Source organism: Martes martes (genome assembly GCF_963455335.1).
Source record: "Martes martes genome assembly, chromosome: 3".
NCBI classification, from domain to species: Eukaryota; Metazoa; Chordata; class Mammalia; order Carnivora; family Mustelidae; genus Martes; species Martes martes.
This window is the reverse complement of record NC_137890.1, coordinates 67,808,368-67,830,101: the sequence shown is the minus strand read 5'-3', so window position 1 is coordinate 67,830,101 and position 21,734 is coordinate 67,808,368. Positions and strand designations below refer to the sequence as shown.

General features: G+C 34.2%; 1 protein-coding gene across 1 annotated transcript in view; it reads left to right on the top strand.

Annotated features, from left to right (window-relative positions):
• LOC308339564 (neurobeachin) overlaps positions 1-21,734 on the top strand; it is a 190,479-nt gene that overhangs the window by 112,160 nt on the left and 56,585 nt on the right. The window contains exons 17-22 of the mRNA XM_080798359.1: positions 6,760-6,868; positions 12,348-12,429; positions 13,262-13,385; positions 14,212-14,404; positions 16,425-17,441; positions 19,146-19,363. Coding sequence (XP_080654485.1) covers positions 6,760-6,868; positions 12,348-12,429; positions 13,262-13,385; positions 14,212-14,404; positions 16,425-17,441; positions 19,146-19,363 — 1,743 coding nt within the window. The remainder of the gene's footprint in view (positions 1-6,759; positions 6,869-12,347; positions 12,430-13,261; positions 13,386-14,211; positions 14,405-16,424; positions 17,442-19,145; positions 19,364-21,734) is intronic.

Below are 21,734 nucleotides of genomic sequence, written 5' to 3'. Positions count from 1 at the left end.
CATGCAAATCATATGAAAATAAACAATCTGATTTAAAAATCTTGGGGAGAAGATCTGAAGTTCCAAAGAAGACATACAAATGACCAATAGGTGAATGAAAAGTGTTTAGCATCACTAATCATTAAGAAAATGCAGATCTAAACCACAGTAGATAGATATCATCTCACACCTTTCAGATGGCTATCATCAAAAATACAAGAGATAACAAATGTTGCTAAGGATATGGAAAGGAAGGAACTTTTGTGTACTGTTGGTATGAATATAAATTAGTTACAGCCACTGTGGAAAACAATATGGGGTGTCCTCACAAAATTAAAAATAGAACTGCCCTATGATCCAGCCATTCTTCTGGGTAGATATCCAAAGTAAGCAAAAGCATTATCTCAAAGAGATGCGTACCCCTGTGTTCATTTCAGCATTATTTACAAATAGCCAAGACATGGAAACAGCCTATATATCCACATTTTCTTTACTCATTCATCTGTTAATGGGCACATAGGTTGTTATGCATATATATTAACATATATATGTAATGGAATGTTATTCAACCATAAAAGGGAGGGAATTCTGCCCTTTTCAACAACATGGGTGGATCCTGAGGGCATTACATTGAGAGAAATACGTCAGAGAAAAACAAATACTGTATGATCTCATGTATAGAAATTAGAGAAACCAATCTCATAGAAACAACATTGGGGTGGAAGCAGGGAATATGGGGAATGGGTGAATGTAGTCAAAAGGCACAAATTGGAGTTATAAGACAGATAAGTTTTAGGGATATAATGGATAGCATGGTGACTGTAGTTAACTATTATATATTTGAAAGTTGCTGAGAGATTAGGTCTTTGAAGTTCTCATCAGAGGAAAAATATTTTGTACCTGTGTAGGTAATGGATGTTAACTCATTTTATAATGGTAATCATTTTGCAATTTATACCTATATCAAATCATTATGTTGTACACCTTGAACTACTTAAAACTTAAACATGTATGTTAATTGTAGTTCAATAAAACTGGGGGTTGAATCAAGGTAATAGGCAGTTATAAGAAATATCCCACTCTGTGGGTGAATGTTGGTAGTTAGAGGAAACCACGAGTACATGACATATATAGAGTAGGGAATATATGGGAACTCTCTCTACTTTCTGCTCAATTTTGCTGTACACCTAAAACTACCCTTAAAAAATCTATTTAAAAGAGTGTGTGTGGTGGATAAACTGAGAGGGAAATAAGAAACAGAAAAATGTTTACGTGTATGTTGGGAGTGGAGACTGTGAATGATGGTATGAGTTGGATGTGAAACTTTTCTGTATCTTTATATGTTATTATTTTTAACAAGATTAAAGTGTTACTTGTTTTTAAATCTAAATGATAAAAATTGGCAGATCAGTATTTAAGTAAAATTACATAAGCTTTAACACAAAAAAGTTGATGAGGCTAAAGAACAGTACCATGTAAGGAAGAAGGTACAATTCACCAGGAAGAGAAAACAATTTCAAATGCATTTGTACATAACAGCATAGAGGAGGTATCGAAAGCAAAATTGACTAAATTTGAAAGAGAAATCAAAATGGTTTAGAAATTTATTTTTTTTTAAAAGAGCAATTGTAAAACAACTTCACAGTATAATTTTTTTTTTAAAGATTTTATTTAGTTATTTGACAGACAGAGATCACAGGCAGGCAGAGAGGCAGCCAGAGAGAGAGGAAGGGAAGCAGGCTCCCTGCTGAGTAGAGAGCCCGATGCGGGGCTCGATCCCAGGACCCTGGGATCATGACCTGAGCCGAAGGCAGAGGCTTTAACCCACTGAGCCACCCAGGCGCTCCCACAGTATAAATTTGAACAAAAAAGCCACTGGCTCAATTCACATATACATTCTTTTCAAACACAACACTGTAAAAATTGTCACTTGAAGCCATAAAATTGTCTAAAAACTTAAATTGTCATAAAGATGACTTCTTACCCATAGTGCAATTATGATAAAAATCATAATTTTGATAAATGATAAAAATCAAGAAATCAATGATAAAAGAAATCAATGATAAAAATCAAGCTAAGACAATGGAAATGTACATATTTTAAATAATTCATAACAAGAAATTGTTGTACACATTATGAAATGGTTAGAATCGAAAATTTTGTACATTTACACTTCTGAGAGTTGGCCTAAGTGGTAGTGGAGGTAACTTATAGCCATAAATATTATTGTATTTATTTATTTATTTATTTAATTGTTTTGTTTTGTTTTTAAAAAGAAAGAGCACACACACCAGCAAGGGGAGGAGCGGGGGAGGGAGGGAGACTCTCAAGTAGACCCCGCTGAGTGCAGAGTCTGATGTAAGGCTCCATCTCAAAACCTTGAGGTCATGACCTGAGCTGAAATCAAGAGTTGGGCACTTAACTGACTGGGCCACTGTGGCATCCCTAGCCATAAATATTTATATTAAAAAAAAGAAAGGTTGTTTTTCCCCCCAGGTTTAATTTTATGCTGAATGTAAGGGTAGCTTAACATCAGAATATCCTTTAATATGATCTCTTTAAAAAACACATTAAAGAATAGCAATATAATTACACTAATAGATAGAGAAAATTTGGGTAAAATCCAGTACCCAGTAAGAATTCTTGGGAAACCAGGAACAGATGGTTTCTTTAACCTGATAAGGCATATCTACTGGAAAATTACCATAGTCCTATTTAGTAGTAAAATATTAGAAGCATTCCCTTTCAATAACTAATAATTAATGAAAGCCTGTTCTTCCCTCTCTGTTCAAGATCATAATTGAACAATTTATTGAAATTCATAGAACAGTCCACCTGAAGTTGGCAAATTGTGTTCTAGTATAAGTGGATTATGTACTGGACTATAAAACATAAGATAAGTTTCAATAAATTTAAAAGAATTGAGATCAAACAAAATATTTTCTTGGACCACAACAAAATTAAATTAGGAATCAATAGCAGAAAGAGAGTTGATAAATTGCTTGATATTTGGAAAGTAAACAACACATTTCTAAGAACCCTATAGGTAAAAAAAGAATCACAAAGAAAAATAGAAAATGGCTTGATTTGAATAAAACCACAGCATATAACATACAACCAGAACATGTAACAACTTCCTGAATTCCCATGCATTGTTGACAGAAATGTAAAATACTCCAGCCATGTTCCAGAAGAATTTTCAAATTTCTTAAAAAATGTAACACTTACTGCATGACACCATATGTTCACACTTGTAACTGTGCAAGGATGTTCTTAATACCATTATCCATGATAGTTCAAAACTGGAAATAATCTTAAAATTCCATGATTTGGTGAATGGATGAGGTATCATATGTCCATAAAATGAAATACTAGTGCACAATTAAAAGGAAACAAACTGCTGATGCACATACTATGACATTAATTAGTCCTAAAAATCATTATTATGGTAAATGAAAGAGGCCTGATGTAGAAAACTACGTATTAAATGATTACATTTATATGAAATATCCAGAATACAGATTAATGATTACGTTGGGGTAGTGATGGGAGTGGGGTGACCACAAATGGGCACAGAGAACTTTTTAGGGTAATGAAAATATTCAAAACTGGAAATTGATGATGATTATATTACTCTGTAAAGTTTTTAAGAAATTACTAAATTATAGACTTACAAAATATGAATTTTATGTTTACATTGGTGAGTGGCACTGCTGGTAAATTGTGTTTATGTTTTGATGGTGGAAGTATGAATGTACATATTTTTGGAGGTCATAAATTGCAAAGTCTCATAAAATTAAATATAAAAGCTTTTAACACCCATCATTCCAGTTACAAGAATTTACTCTAAGGAAATAGTCATGGATATGCTCAAAGATTTACCTACAAGGGCAAAATTTTGTTGATGGTAGAAAAAAATTGGAAATACCATACGTGCCAATGGTAGTGAATGCATATATTATGCTGCATACTTATTATATTTAATAATTGAATATTCAAGATAGCATATATTCTTGATTTACAGGAAAACAGAGCTATATATTACCTTATATAGAATTATTTTCATTGTATTGATACCATCTGTATTTGTCATCTATATTTATATGCATAGTAATTAATCTAGCAGAACCTAAACTTTATACTTGATATATACTTGATACTTTATAATGATTTTCTCTGCGTTACGGAGTTATGGGTCTCTTTTACTTTTTTCTTCTTCCAACATATGGTCTGAGTTTATTATAAGAAATATTTTTTAACCATCCAGAAGAAAAGCTGGTTTGTTTTGTGAAGAAGAAAATTGGAGTCTGTATTCATTGGAATGTTCAGTAAACTAATAAATGTGTAATTTGTATGAGATTAAAAGGTTACCCTTTGTAAAAAAAAAAAAAAAAAAAAGATTACAGGGCGCCTGGGTGGCTCAGTGGGTTAAGCCTCTGCCTTCGGCTCGAGTCATGATCTCAGGGTCCTGGGATCGAGTCCCGCATTGGGCCCTCTGCTCAGCAGGGAGTCTGCTTCCCTCTCTCTCTCTCTCTGCCTACTTGTGATCTCTCTCTGTCAAATAAGTAAATAAAATCTTTAAAAAAAAAAAAAGATTACATTCTTAATCCAAGTGGACAGAAATTGCATAAAATTCAGAGGTGGACAAATAGGCCTGAAGTCTGTTTAGGTCTTTAAGTTAAGTAGGGTCAGGATGTTAGTTTCTCTCATATATGCCCTATTGAAACTTTTCAGAGCTGAATGCATAGGGATTCTGTGAGAAACAAAATCATGTGATAGCACACCCACACTCTGTCTGAGATAATGGATGGCATTTTTTGCTATCTTTTGACTGCCGTGCAGCAAAATTTACTGGTAAGCATTGTTTTAAAGCAAACTGCCGGAGGAAGCTGACCCATCTCTTCTCTGGTAGATGCAGAGCATTCTTCAAGTCTCCCCACCCCTACCCCCATCCTGCAAGGCCTAGAATATAGCTGTTCTGTAAACATTTACACTGTGGGAGATAATCCGGAGGGCATGGATTTCTTTAGTAGCTGAAACTGTACTGGTGCAGGTAAGAGATAACTGTAAATTCCTAATTCGGCTATTCCACATAGCCTAATTTGGATATAACTTTTACCAGCTTCATGTATCAGAGAGATATATTAAAGGATACTCTTTGGCTTTTTTTTTTTTTTTTTATTCCTTTCTGGATTAGGAGCAGATGAAAGTTTCAGTTCTCCTTGCCTTGGGTGGAGCTTGAATTAGAAGAGACATAAAACCTTCCCCTCTGTAATCCCATAGTATTCATTAGTCCTGGTTTATTTTTTTATGACCAGTTGACTTTTTAAATCTTACTTATTAAGTGTTTTGCAAACACAGCCACAAGACAAATGCCTAAGCTTTGGGTTTAGGTTATTTTGCTGTTTCCCTTCCTGGACTGAGGAGGAGTAGGTGAGGGGAGACAGCTGCCTTGTGTCTTTTGTTGTACAGCGTGGAGCTTGGAGACTGATCTTAGAAGAGGGGATTTCCAGGTGAGTCATATCCAGATAAATGGTTGATTATTTGATTTCTGTATTAAAGGTAACAATGGCTGCTCTAACAGATGAACAATGAAATGTTAGTTACTTATCAAACTAGTAATTTCTTTCTTGTTCACTGAAAATCTAAATGGGTATTAATTAGCAGGCAATTTTCTTGCAAGCTGTGATTTAGAGACCCAGGCTACTGCTTCCATCTTGTGCCTCGCTGTCTTCATCATGTGGCTCCTGTGTTTCTCCCTTGGGGAAAGAGCATGGAAGACATGCATGAGTGCTATTCTATTGACCAGGCCTGAAAATGGTTCATGACTTTTCTGTTCACTTTCCATTGGCTAAAGTTCAGTTAAATGGTCACACCTGGCTGTAAGAGAGCCTGAAATTAATAGTACAATTTTGGACTCAGGAAGAAAAGAATAAGAATTGGTGAATACCAGGCAGTTTATGTCATAGTTGCCAGATCTAAACATTGAACAATAGAAAAATCAAGGTAATAAATGAAGTGTCTTGGGTTGAGAGCCAAGAAGATCAGATCTTGGATTCTGTGACAGTGATACAAATGAGAGGCATATAGCAATTCCCTGAGCTAGAGCCAAGTGTTGCAGAAAGCCTCTAGTAGAGCCTTCTATCCTATTTATGGATTTAGTGGGGATTGGGGGTAGGGGGGAGACAGTTAAATGAACCAATAGTAAGTAACTAGGAAAGTTTTTTGGTGTTTTTTCTCTTTGTTTGGTTTTAAATCCAATGGCAGACCACAAATACAAGCAATAATGAGTCCCCTTTACTTCTGTTGAATTACTTTGCCGTGTAATCCCAACATCAAACTGGAGTACTCATTTTTAGCCGTAATTTTAAATTCTTGATATTAAAACTTATCACAGATTATTTTATAGACTTTATATAGATGGAAAGGATTTAAAAATTCTTTCGTCTCTGTTAGGGGAAACCAGTAGTTTAGCCTAATAAAAATAACTCATAAATAGTTAATAAGAAATCTGAAAATAATAGCTGTCAACATTTGTATAATTTATAATTTATATATTTTACATTTTATTTAAGAAGTGTTTAAATAGTATTTTTATAACTTTAGAAGATAACTGTGGTATAAACTGGCTTGTTTTTGGTAGATGGACATCAGTAAAAATAATTACCTGTATGATTCTGTATCTGCTTAATAGATTGTACTTTTACCCCAAAGTCATGTGATTAGAAAATCCAATGTATTTCATAGTTTTTTGTTTTTTTTTCCCCCCTTTTTCTCCAGGAGAAAAGTGGAAATTATGCATACTCATAGTCTTTTCACTCTTCTTGGAGAAAGGCTGATGTTGCATACAAACACTGTGACTGTCACCACATACAACACACTTTATGAGGTAAAATTTTTTAAAAATGTGTGATGATAATTTAAAATGTTTTTAGTGGAGGGGCCCCTGGGTGGCTCAGTGGGTTAACCCTCTGCCTTCGGCTAAGGTCATGATCTCAGGGTCCTGGGATCAAGCCCGCCATCGGGTTCTCTGCTCGGTAGGAAGCCTGCTTACCCCTCTCTCTCTGCCTGATGCTCTGCCTACTTGTGATCTCTCTTTCAAATAAATAAATAAAATATTTGAAAAGAAAAAATAAAATGTATTTAGTAGAAACCTTCTATGTAATTGGGATCATGTAGTTGGTCAGTTAATCAAAAAGCCAGTAACATTTTTTTTTTAAATGAACACACACTTACATTTAAAATTGTTATTTTAAAGCATATTCACGTACATTTATTTGCCAATCTTTTTGTGTTGGTCCAAGGACTTTTCTTTGAGTGTGAGTTGGCTGATTGACTTTGTGCAGAGCTTTTCTCACATGAATCACACCCATTATGTATTATATGTTAGTTCTGTCCCTTGCTCTCTGCTGATTCTTTTCATCTCTGTCTCCTTTGCAATTACCAACATTAACCTTGAGTTAATATTGGGTTACACTGTAGGTAAAAATGATTTGTAAAAAGCACTATCTGGAAGGAAGCTATAGATCTCATCATTTCAATTCAGAAATCCTTTTCTCACCATTTCTACGGGATGGCCATATAACTTGAGCTCAGTATTTTCTATGAAATACAGAAAGCCAAATGTTTATCATAGGTGGGGATGGCGACCTTTTCTGGTAAAGGGCCAGATAATAGATATTTTAGGCTTTGTGGTAGTCTTAGTTTGTCTGGGTTGTAACAGAATACTATACACGGGGTGGCTTATAGACAACAGAAGTTTCTATCTCACAGTTCGAGAGGCTAACAGGTCCACTATCAAGGCAGTGGCAGACTTGGTGTCTGGTGAGGACTCACTTCATGGTTCACAAACCGTCTTTTCACTATGTCCTCACATGGCGAAAGTGTCAGGGGAGTTCTTAGGTTTCCTAATGAGGGCTCTGTGGCCCTACACACCTCCTAAAAGGCCCCACATCTCTTAATACCATCACACCAGAGATTAGATTTCAACAGAGGAATTTGTGGTGATACAAACTTTCAGTCTGTAGCAACAGGCTCTGTGGTGTCTGTGGAAGTACTCATCTTTGCAGTTGGTGCTCAGAAGCAGCCATAGAAAATATGAACCAAATGAGCGTGCTGTCCAATAAGACAATAAGACTGCACTGTATCTGTTTACAAAAACAGATGGTATCCAGAATAATATTTTGACCCCAGATCTGTCACATTGCTTCACTTTTATTTCATCTTTTTTCTGTTTTCTATTATCATTAGTAAATTTAAGAGTGGCTGCCTTTTAGATAAATTAAAAAACTCTTTTGGCTACTCTGATTTCTAAGCTTAATATTGTAACTTTATGTCTATTATTCCTCTGATTACATTATTTGTAAACTCTTATCCTCTAGAACCCAGCTTTTGTGAGTAATAGTAGTTTTTTAGTATTGCTCCAATATTTGGCCTACAGAACTGAATTGAAATGCCTATCCTATGCAAAGCATCTTGATTCTGATATTATATTTCCCTAATAATAGTAACTGTTTTGAGGGGTATATTTCCTGTGACAGTCACTCTGGTGTAAATACTTTATATACATTATCTCAGATCCTTACATCAACCCTCTGAAACTGGGTTGTTTTTCTTGCCTTTTTAAACAGACAAACTGAGAATCACAGGTTAAACAATTTGCTCTGTCTCACCACTAGTAGATTGTCATAAAATAGGCACAGTTCATACTATAAGGCCAAAAACGACAGTGTCTACCTTCAGTGGACAACATTAAAGTCCTCTGAATCAAAACCTTGCTACAGTATCAGATTAGAGCTCTATCTGTGTTTCTATTTTGGTTTTCTTAGACAAATCCCTTGGTTAATGATTTGTATACATGTTTTTTAAATCATTTTTTGTCTACATTTTTGACCCTCTGCTTGTTTTGACCAATTAGTATCAATAGAGCAGAAAGTCTTTGTAGTCAGTGAAACCTTATATTAAAATAGGAATGTAGCATAACAATATAATATGTCGAATTTGAAAACATTATGTACTCTTAACCTTAAGGAAAATGCCCTCTGTGTGTTGTGTGTGTGTGTGTGTGTGTGTGTGTGTGTATACACGTATTTCTATTAGTCTTCCTGAAAGTGGCTCAACAGCAAGTGCAGCAGCATTTTTACCTACCATCTATACTCATATGCACTCTCTAAGTGTCCAGATTTTAGTCTCTAATGATATTCTACAAAGCCAAGCTGCTGCTAATTCTATGTCTTAGTTGCAGAAATCTGGATAAGTTTGGATCTCCTGATACTGGATGTTAGATGTTGCAGATGAAAGAACTGACTTACAAGGTCTCTGACCAATTTGGCAATATGTACTTTTAAAGTAGAATAGTAATCATGGTTAATTGGAAAGATGGAATAAATTATGATACTCCATAAAGAAAAATTAACATAAGTATACAAAAAAATAAAAAAAGAAAGATGATTATGATATGATTGGGTAGCACTGTTGATCCCATAAAAAAGTGGAAAGGGTCTTCAACATAAACTTTAATACTACTAACAAACCAAATTATGTTATCAGACAGGATAGCGGATGACTAATTCTAGATCACCAAAGTTAAAAGACTGCACCGTTTTGGACAGTGGCCTCTGGTTGGCAGAAAATTAACACTCGTGATAGGTTTGAACTTAATTCTCATTAACATAGTAAATGAAATTTAACTATAAAAAGAATACTCAGCCTTAAAACCTGCAGCCTGAGTGAGTTTGATTCCCCATGTGAGCATCAACCAGAACCTGCGCCCCTGACAATAAGCATTTGGTTGATAATCTTTAGTTTGAAAGCTCTTTTTATTTTCATTTCCTGTCTTGGTTTGGGGAAATGATCTTAACCCCAAACAATGTGTCAAAATAAATATCACTACAACAGTAGAAAAACATAAAATCAAGTACAGAAATAATAAAGAACTATGTCAAACCTATGGTTTTGATAATGATATTTTAGAATATGAGGTTTTTGCAAAGTTTTTAGAAGGCCATTAAGACAAGTTCATTGTCACTGTGAACTTTAAAATTCTACATTTGATAATACCTATAGTAGAATAAGTGACAATATTAAAGGACAAAGTGAGTTAGACCTTTTGGCAGTATATAACAGACAACACTGTATAAAAGATGTAAAGATGGTTGTGGAACACTTAAAATGTGGCTAATGTGAATTGAGATGTGCTCTGAGGGATTTCATGTCCATATGTGGCTCTGTCCATTTTGTACTATTTTGGTTTTTTAGGGGCTGGGGTGACTTCCTATGTATATCTCTAATCAATACCAGTCAAACCTCCGTGGCCCATCTTTTAGTCATATCCTTTCATTAAAATGTTTACATTTATATTCATCTCTTCTTATTTATATCTCATTATTTCCCTCTCCCTTTTAAAAACTCACATAGGTTCTTAATGACAGTCTATCATGTTTTATTATTTAACAGGAGCATATATTTTTGCCTGTCTCTGGAGTATTAATTAATTGATTCTTGAAATATAGTTCTACCTAGCAACTACGTTTCTCATTCCAAACATGTAGCAGAGTGTGGACACATAAAGGGCTCTTTTAAATACATGCTGGATTGAGTTTCTAAATATGTTTTGGTAATTTAAAAAAGCTCATATGTGAATATGTGATAGTATTCAAAAACTTTTCACATGTAGAGCCTTACTTATTTGATCTTCCTAGCAGTTTTATATTAGATAGGCAAGGCAATTATTACCCTCATCTTTAGAAGATCAAATAGAAACTTAAAAAGGAAAATGTAAAACTGTAGATTCCTTGAGATAAGTTTTGTTTTCTGTATAATGAGGTTTCTTCTTTTTGGGGTGAGGAAGTTTTGACTATTCTCTATCATGGAAGAGTATGGCCTAGTCTTTTCCAAGCTTGTCTACAGTTATTTTGTATTGATTTATAACCAGAATTTTAGGGATTTTGTCTGCTCAGCTCTAGGTCCACACCAGTGCTTTTTTGGGCAGATCAATGGGAAAACCTTGTAAGCATATACCAACCACTGAATGTTCTTTGGCATTTTCAGATTCTTTGGGTTTTCAAAGAAATTTCTGTCCCATGTGTCAGTCCAATCTAATTAGTAGTGCATGTCTGTAGTGCTCTGTTGAGAAAATTCTGAGGCCCTGTTTATTATTAACAACAAAGTGTTTCATGAGAGTGAAGGAGGTCCTTATGGTCTATATTTATCATTTTAGTAATAGGTTAGTTTTTATTTCAAATCAATACCTTTTTGATAAACATCCCTAATATGTAATAAGTCAGTTTCTTATCTTCTTCTTTTTTCTCAAGTCTGAGCGGAAAGGTCAGAAAAATGCCACTGCTGGGTATTATGGTCTTTTTCTAATCAGATGGGATCATCTCTGGCTCTTTTACTTTTCTCCATCCCCAACTTTTACAAAATAGCTAGGTACAACTAGGCTCTCAACTAACTTTTATGGTTTATCCACAGATTTTTTTTTTACCTTACCTTGGGGGTGCACCAAAAGTTTCATTCAGAACTTAGTATGTTAAGTTAAACAGGAAATTAAATCACTAATATAAAATTACATCTTTATTAAGTGTAGTCCCTTTAGATTTTTTATATATGCAGGAATAGAGGTATATACAAGATAAAGCCTAAAATACAGTGAAGAGTCACATATTCATTATTTATATATAATTCAGTTATCCATGCTTAAATTTCATAAACATTTGAGTACCGGCACTGTGTCAGGCACTGTCCTGATTGCTAGGAACGTAATAGTAAAAAAGATGTGTAAGAATCCAGCACTCATAGAGACTACATTTTAGTGGAAAAATTTAAAAAATGTTTTAGAATTTTATTTTTGATTTGGTCAACTTTTTGTCATTTTGTTATTAAAAAAAGTTTAAAGAAAAATTCATGGGTAAATGGCAATGAGCCACATTTTTAATAAAGATTTTTCCCTTCCCACACTTCATTTTGAAGTTAGGACCCAGGCTCATACATTATTTTTTAAATTTACTTATTTTCTAAGTTTTTTTTAAATGAATGATGACATAAAGAGTCAAATGTTTACAACTCATAGTTTAAGTATATTAAGGAAGTACACTGTGAAGGTATTTCAAACAGAATAAATTTTTGGATTTCCTAATTAATCCTTCCTACTATAGATATTAGTTCTTTTTTATCTTTATCCATAATAAACAGAATTTGGAAACTAAAGAGTTAAAGAGTTTAGAAGATGTGGAATGACTGGAAGACACTTTAGAAGAAGATTTCATTTGATTTTGACAGAATTGACATTTCTTGCAGATTCTTTGTATATTTTGAAATAATGATTTTAAATTATTTTCTCAATGAAATTCAAATTCTTCATCTTTCAGATCTTGACAGAGCAAGTATGTACTCAAGTTGTACACAAACCACATCCAGAGCCAGATTCTACAGTGAAAATTCAGAATCCAAGTGAGCAAACAGCATTTTTTTTCTTATATTTCCTATGTTGTACTTTTCATCCCTGGGACTTATTTTGTAACTGGAAGTATGCAGCTCTTAATTCCTTTCACCTCTCATTTGCCCATCTCCCTACCCTCCTCTCAACTGACAGCCACCAGTTTGTTCTGTGTATTTATGAGTCCATTTCTGTTTGTTGTTTTTTTAGATTCCACACGTAATTGAAATCATATGGTACTTGGCATTTTTCACTTAGCATAGTACCCTCTAAGTCTAATATTCTGTTGTGTGTATATACATCTTTTTTGTCTGCTGATAGACATTTAGGTTGGTTCCATATCTTGGCTATTGTAAATAATATTGTAGTGAACAGAGGTACATGCATCTTTTAGAATTAGTGTTTTCATCTTCTTTGGGTCAGTACCCAGTAGTGGAATCATTGGATCATAAGATAGTTCTATTTTTTATTTTTCGAGGACCCTTCATACTGTGTTTCATAGTGGCTGCACCAAGTTACATTCTCCCCAACAGTGCATGAGAGTTCCCTTTTCTCCACATCCTCACCCAAGCTTGTTATTTCTTATTTTTTGATACTAGCCAAATGTTCTTTATTGTAATTATTATTTTTTGAAGCTAACCAAACATTCTTTATTGTAATGCAGTAGTAACATGGTAACATGGAAAACTAAATCAAAACTTTGCGTAACTGGTGATTGCCATAGTCATGATACTTATAACTCACTTATCATGAGGCTAAGTTGAAAATGAGTAAAACTTTTTAAGGGAAAGTTATGATACAGTTATAAATCTTGACTTCTTTTTTGTTGTTGTTGTTCATTCACAGTGATTCTTAAGGTGGTGGCAACTCTGTTAAAAAATTCTACACCAAGTCCAGAACTGATGGAAGTTCGTCGTTTATTTTTATCTGACATGATAAAACTTTTCAGTAACAGCCGTGAAAATAGAAGGTAAGCAGTTTCAATACCATAACAAAACTTTGTTCCGTAATGATATTCTCTCCTTTATTTTCAGTCTCTTTCAAAAAATGTTTTCAAATCTTTCCCATATTGATAAATAATTGTAATTATCAGAAAAGGCATTTTATGTTTCTTTGATATAATCAATATTCATTATATTTATATTCATTTTTATATTTTTATGTGATTATGTGGGTATTATATTTCAATTGTGTCTGTAAATACACATTTTCACAAACCCTTATTTAAAATTCACCATTCCTTTTGGTGATACCTATCTATTGTAATCAAGTTGGATTTGCTCATATTCATCTGTGCTTCTCTCAATTTTTTTCTGATAACTGACTGTTGTCATGCATTTTTGAGCTGGTTAGCTAAGACACGGGGTACAATCTAAGGCTATGGTGGCTTTGTGAATCTTTAATTTCACAAATACTTATTGAGTAGTATGTATAAAGCACTGTGCTACACAGGTTATCTTAGTATATAGTCTTGGTACAATTTAGTGGGGAAGATAACAATAAAACAGTGATTAATATATAATGTATTAAGTGCATAGTGAATGGTACATGTGATGGAGAGTAGAGAAACAGTAGCTAAATCTGACTGGGAGTGTTAGGAAACCAATTTGAAATGATAATTTGGATTTTTCCAGGTAGAAAAATGGGAGGAAAACTTTCCAGGTATAGAAAATAGAATGTGCAGAATGACTGTGCACCTTACTTTATCTAGGTCAGATCATATTTTCACTATCTAAATTTCAAAATAGTAAATTCTAATATAAATTAGATGTTTTTAATGAGTTTTTTCCCCCTAGATGCTTATTGCAGTGTTCAGTATGGCAGGATTGGATGTTTTCTCTTGGCTATATCAATCCTAAAAATTCTGAGGAACAGAAGATTACCGAGATGGTCTACAATATCTTCCGAATTCTGTTGTATCATGCAATAAAATATGAATGGGGAGGATGGAGAGTCTGGGTGGATACGCTCTCAATAGCCCATTCCAAGGTAACAAGAGATTCAGTATTTTATATCATGTATGTTTCAGCTGCAGTTTGAATGTCTGTAAACACTCTTCTGGTGCCATCTTGTGGACAATTTACCTCATGGCCCATTCCTTTATCTCACCTTTCTCTCTTATTTTTGGTTTTATTTTCTCTCCGTTCATAAACTGTTAGAGCATGAAATGTTTTGTAGATAATTTAACTGAAACCCCAGGTTTATGAATTAGGAATTTTACACTTGATCTTAGCCAAAAGGCCGAGAAGCGATGAATGAATTAGGAATTTTAGACCCCACAAATTACCCCACATTTATTTTATAGTTTGAGTCTGAGTCAATAGCTCTTTTACCTAAAGCACACCTACTGGTTCTTAAAAGAATATTTCATGAAATATACTCTGAAATATATGTTTTAGACTTTTAAAAAGTAGTCAAAAATTGCCTTTATTTCCAAGTGAATCATAATTAAGTATTTAAGTTTAATGGTATTTTTAATTGCATTATCTTTTCTTTTTAATTCTAAGAATCTGTACATCTATATTTTAAATGTTATCTGATCTTCGTAAGAAAGAGTAGTGGGTTACAATAAACAGTTATGTGCACATTATATTCTATAACATTTCTCATTATGTGGAGCCATAGAAAAAGCATGGGTGTTAAAAGTTTGGCTTTTACTCTAAGTCTGTGCTACAGTTCAGTTTTGTGACTTTAGAAAATGCATTTAGTCCTTTTGTGCAAGGATTAGAAAAAAAAATTTAATGTTTTTAAGATGTACAGATAGTAAATATCTTGGGTTTTGGGAGCTGTACAGCCTCTGAAGCAACTGTTTAACTCTGCCGTGTAGTGTGAAAATAGCCGTAGGCAGTATGTAAAAGACTGAGTATGGCTGTGTTCTCATAAAACTTTACTTACTCAACAGGTAATAAGCAGATTTGGTTCATGGGTCATAGTTTGTCAGCCCCACTTCGGGACTTGATTTCCTCTTCTGTAAAGTAAAGGGGGTTTTGTTTCAAGATAATCTCCAAAGGAAGATCCCTCTCAACCTAAAATCCTATTCTCATTTAAATATAAGTCAGTATAATGTGTACCTATAAGGAAAGATTTTGAACTTTATTATTTTCAATTTTATTTTTAAGTTTTTAAAAACTTATTTATTTGAGAGTGAGCGTGAGAGAGAAAGAGTAAGCATGAGGGCACAAGCATGAACAGGGGTGGGGCAGAGGAGAGGGGAAAGCAGACTCCCTGCTGAGCAGGGAGCCTGCATAGGGGCTAGATCTCTTGACTCCAGGATCATGACCTGAGGCTGGAGGCAGACTGAGCTGCCCAGGCGCCCCTGTTGTTTTCAATTTTAGAAGAGCTTTTTTATTTCTGTTAAAACTTACATATTACAATATATTGGCACCTTTTATCATTACATTAACAAATTTTAAAGTAGTATTTTATAAGAAAAAACATTGCATTTTTGTGAAAAAATATATATCATAATTATTTTTAAACAAGTCTATGTAAAGTAACCAATTAAAGTAGCTATAAAGATAAAATTGTGATGTTTTAACAGTTTAAAATGTATATATTTATAGATATATGTGATTTTTAAAAAATCTTAGTTGTTGGAAATAAACACACATGTGAGTAATAGATGCTGAAAATTGATATAGCAATAGTACTTTGGATATTACATATTATTAGCTGATTTTCTGTTTTAGCTGAACTCAAATATGTAGGAGTTCAACTGACATATTAGGTTAGAGTAACATTGGTTAGGGTAACATTGAAATACTTAATCTAGAAGAAAAGATTACTATACTTAAAAGTTTAATGTTGCTAGTTTACAGGTCATATAATAAGTCATATCTATTTTTGATGATTATTTCCAATTAATGGAACTTATCTTAAAATTAATATGTACTATATTTGAAATCTTAAAATTTTGTTACCACTTTTTCTATTATCATAACTTTATTTCTATTTTTTTTTCTTCTTGGTATGTATATAAAATGCCTTAATTTTTTCACTTATTCCTAAGGTCACTTATGAAGCACATAAGGAATACCTAGCCAAAATGTATGAAGAATATCAGAGACAAGAGGAGGAAAACATTAAAAAGGGAAAAAAAGGGAATGTGAGCACCATCTCTGGTCTTTCATCACAGACTACAGGAGCAAAAGGTGGAATGGAAATTCGAGAGATAGAAGATCTTTCACAAAGCCAGAGTCCAGAAAGTGAGACAGATTACCCTGTCAGCACAGATACTAGAGACTTGCTTATGTCAACAAAAGTGCCAGATGATATTCTTGGAAATTCAGATAGACCGGGAAGTGGTGTACATGTGGAAGTGCATGATCTTTTAGTTGATATAAAAGCAGAGAAAGTAGAAGCAACAGAAGTAAAGCTCGATGATATGGATTTATCACCAGAGACTTTAGTTGGTGGAGAAAATGGTGCCCTTGTGGAGGTTGAATCCTTGTTGGATAATGTGTATAGTGCTGCTGTTGAAAAACTCCAGAACAATGTACATGGAAGTGTTGGTATCATTAAAAAAAATGAAGAAAAGGATAATGGTCCACTGATAACATTAGCAGATGAGAAAGATGAACTTCCTAATAGTAGTACGTCATTTCTCTTTGATAAAATACCCAAACAGGAGGAGAAACTTCTTCCTGAACTTTCTAGCAATCACATTATTCCAAATATCCAGGATACACAAGTACATCTGGGTGTTAGTGATGATCTTGGATTGCTTGCTCACATGACTGGTAGTGTAGATTTAAGTTGTACATCAAGTATAATAGAAGAAAAAGAGTTCAAAATCCATACAACTTCAGATGGAATGAGCAGTATTTCTGAAAGAGACTTAGCGTCTTCCTCTAAAGGGTTAGAGTATGCTGAAATGACTGCTACAACTCTGGAAACTGAGTCATCTGGTAGCAAAATTGTACCAAATATTGATGCTGGAAGTATAATTTCAGACACTGAGAGATCTGACGATGGCAAGGAATCAGGAAAGGAAATTCGAAAAATCCAGACCACTGCTACAACGCAAGTAAGTTATCCTACATGAGTTCTAAAAATGCACCGAACAGTAGCAAGTTGTTAACACTACAGCAGTAAGAGTCATTTCTTACCAGTTACACCATGTTTATACTTAATTATGGTATTGTAGTAATTTATGGAGTCAAATAGTGTGGTAGAGACATTTAAGATACCTGAATTGTATTTCGAGCTCTGCCATGTTTTGTCTGTGTAACTTGGCTGAAACTCTCTGGGCCTGCATTTCCTTATACAGTATAAGAGGTTGTACTCGATTAAAATATGACCTTTTAGGGCTTTACTTATTCTGATACCTTACGACTCTGTGACTAAATTTACAGATTTTGTACTCAAGATCTTCATTCTGAATACTTTATTAATTTTAACCTTTTAAGCTTCAGGCCCAACCTTGTTCTGACTTGGAGCCCAGATTGAACTGATAAATGAAGGGGAAGGGAAAAGGGAACTATTATTTAGCAAGTGCCTACTATGTTCCAGGCACTGTGCTTGCTGTATGTTTTCAGATTTAATCCTCACAACCACCCTGTGAGGTAGGTAATATGGCTGAGAAAATTTGCGTTATTAGCAGTGAGAATTTTCTTTACAGTGACATGGCTAGGAATCTGTTATGAGAAAACTAAAGACTCTTAGGTCTGGCAGTGAGGAAATGTTAGTGCTGCAGTTCTGGCCTCACCAGAATAAAGCTAAAAATAGATGATGTTTTCTGATATGAATTTTAATTATGGAGCTTTGAGTTTTAAGACTACTTCCTTATTTTCTAGACTAAATTACCTTACGGTTAAGAGTTGAAAAATACTTTAACCCTTAATGATTTTTTTTTGGTGGTTTTCCACTCACCTTTTAATGTCCTCAAAGACAAAATTAACATGTTTCCATTAGAATTATAAAGAGTAAACCATACCTTTCTTTGTACTCTAATAATAGTATTATATTCTGTATTTGGAAAATAAAAACAGAAACAAACAAAAAATATCTTCTGTGAATGGGAAGGGTATTTTAATTTTTTTTGGTTAACTGCTAGTTTCCATTTTTTGTGGCATTTGTACCACAGTGATAACTGTAAGGGAGTGGAAATACAGCATTGGGAGACTTAAAAGAAAGGAAAGCATGGTGCATTGTTTTTTGAACATGATAGTCACTGGCCTTGCCTGGTTTTCATGTAGAGTTTGTAGGCATTTTCTGATTTTCTAACTTATCAAATAGATGTACTGTTTTTCTAAATTGAAGTATTGTGAATGAAATAGACTTTTGAATTAACTTGAATCTGTTCAAGTAATTTTTTTTTTAATCTTGTGTTTCCAGTTATAGTTAGTTGATGACATATATCCAGTACATTTCCATTTGAGTTATATGCTTTCTTTCCTAAGGAAGAAATGTGGTCTAATACGAAGACTCCATAAATAGGAGTAAAGAGGACTTGGTTTTCAATGTCAACTTTGGTGTTGGAACTGAGGTCTTTGAATGCCTTGCCTAATTTTTGAAACAGCAAAGTAAAAGTAATAAAAGTGGCCTCTTCGGCTCAAAAAGGTTTCTGTCCAGGGAATCACCAGATGACTAATACATGTAAAATATATTAACTTACAGAAGTAATATGCAAATCTTTACTCACTCACTTACTTGACTATACTTGCTGTTTTCTTTTTGAGATGAGACATTTCTTTCACAGTCTACAAAAGTTCACCTTGTCTTTTTTTAGGCTGTTCAAGGCCGGTCTGTTACCCAACAGGACAGAGATCTCCGTGTCGACTTAGGATTTCGAGGAATGCCTATGACTGAGGAACAGCGGCGCCAGTTCAGCCCAGGCCCACGCACTACAATGTTCCGTATTCCTGAGTTTAAATGGTCTCCAATGCACCAGCGGCTTCTCACTGACTTACTATTTGCATTAGAAACAGATGTACATGTTTGGAGGAGGTAGAAATATTTCTTTTCTTAAATAAGGCAGCTTTCACTTAAGAAAATGAATATTTTAAATTAGTGACATCGTTGATCCATAAGGGAATTATATCACTGAATAATCTCAAAAATTGAACTTATTAAAAATCCAACATTGAAATTTTATATAGAAACATGAATATTTTCGCAAAGGTTATAATGCCTTGGGCTCAAATCAAAAGGTATCCAAGAATTTAGGCTTTAGACAATTAAAAAGCAAAATTTTGAAATTTGGTATTGCCTATTCTCTATATAAAAGAGATTTAACAATAACAATAGAAAGGTTCAGGTTTTGTTCAAAGCTGTTTCCACATTTTATTCTTTTTCTGTTAAAATTAATACCATATACTAAATATATTTTTGGCAATAAGATTATAACATACAGTGTTAAAATCTAAATCACCTTATGGCATCTATTTTTAGAGCCTTTACCCTTAGTTAGTATCACTTCATATATAATCACTTAAAGAAACAGTCTACATAAATGAAATCATCACTTAAGGAAAACAAAGTCTGCATAAATTAAATCATTACCTTGCCTCACTTTCTGTTAATTTTCTAATAGCAAATATGCAACAAATTAAGCAGTTACGAGAGTGCATCATTTGTATGTGCATGCACATAAATTAGGAAGTTGACAGCTGTAACAATACCCCACTATCATTGACTTAAACAGTCAGTAGCATGGTCTTCTCTGGACTGAAGGAGGCTTTTCTCCTTCTCCTAATTTTCCTTCTGAGATTCAAGGTGAGATTCTAATTCACCTTCCAGCACCAGTTCAACATAGGAAACTTACCCAAACTAGAAGGCAGGGGCTCTTCTTCCTCCTTCATCCCTTTCTTCATTCCTCCTCTTCCTTTTTTCCCTCTCCCTCCTCCACCTCTGTCTCCTCTTTTTTCTTTTCCCCATTTTTTTTCCTTCTTCTCTATTCTTTCCTCCTCTACTTTTTCCCTTTCCCACTCCTTATTCCCCCCGCATCTTCTTTCCTAAAAGAAGCCCCTCAAGAAATCTCTCCCTTACCTCTCATGTGCCAGCAGTCAATCACCAGCAAAGGGGAAATGGGGTTATAATGACTGGCTTATTTAGAGCAATACTGGTTAATAAACTACTAACTAGAGAAAGGCCAACCTTTCCTATACCTGATCTAGCTCAACAATAGAACAAAATCTAGATTGTGTTAGCAGGGAAGAAGGAATAACTATTATAGAAAACAATCAGTGTCTGCCATAGAAAGTTTTTACTTCTAAATTTTATTCATTTGTCCTTAGTCTACTTATGTGATAGAAACAATGGTCTTTCCATTGCTAGTGTTGTTATATGCTAAATTACCTAGGGATGCTAAATAAGGAAACTGGAATACAATGAAATACATTACTATTAATATGACTATCAGTGGAGATGTATACTGTAACTTACTAATTACAATATTAGTAGTCCCCAAATGAGAGCTAGTCCACTTTCTTTCCTTTAACATAGGATGGAAACATAACATGCACACAGATACCATGTGTGTCTGTTCTCTTTCATGAGCTCTCATAAAATTCCCCAAACAGAATTTTACTTAATTTTTCTAAAAGATTTTATTTTTATTTATTTGAGAGAGAAAGAGAGCATGTGCACAATCGGGTAGAGGGAGGGGCAGAAGGGGAAGGAGAAAAGCGGACTCCCCACTGAGCGGGGAGCCTGATGCAGGGCTCCATCCCAGGACCCTGCGATCATAACCTAAGTTGAAGGCAAATGTTTAACCAACTGAACCACCCAGGTACCCCTAATTAATTTTTTTTTAAAGATAGCACTTACTCTTAGGATTGGGCAAACATCTTGACATCTAAGATGTCATAGATGATAGTTTACAATTGGAAGGAGTGAGAATCAATTGACTTAAAATTGATCATGCTGAAGATTGAGTTTCAGCTACACTAAAGAAGATGAACTGATATCTGGCATTCCATTCAGTTACTGATGCTTTGTCTTCAGAGAATTTATCCTTAACCAAACCCAAACCAAGCATCCTTAGACAAGCATGTTCTCTCATCTTGCCACCGTCATGTATATGAAAAGAAGAATGATTATTTTTGCTATCAGTAAGATGCATCATGAGCAAGGAAGGTCTTTTTCTTATTGCAAATACTGTGAACATTACTTAACTTCACACACAGGGAGAAGAAAGTGGCCACACCCCTCCTAGTGAACTAATGCTGAATTCTTGGAGTGAATGAGGCCTCAGTTGGTTTCACTGTCCTCTTGACTGGATCTGTCACAGTGTTTAAGTCCTATAGCACTTTGCCCTGTTTCCAACACTGGAGTAGACACTGCATACCAGATACCACTGATTTACTATAAAAATAGG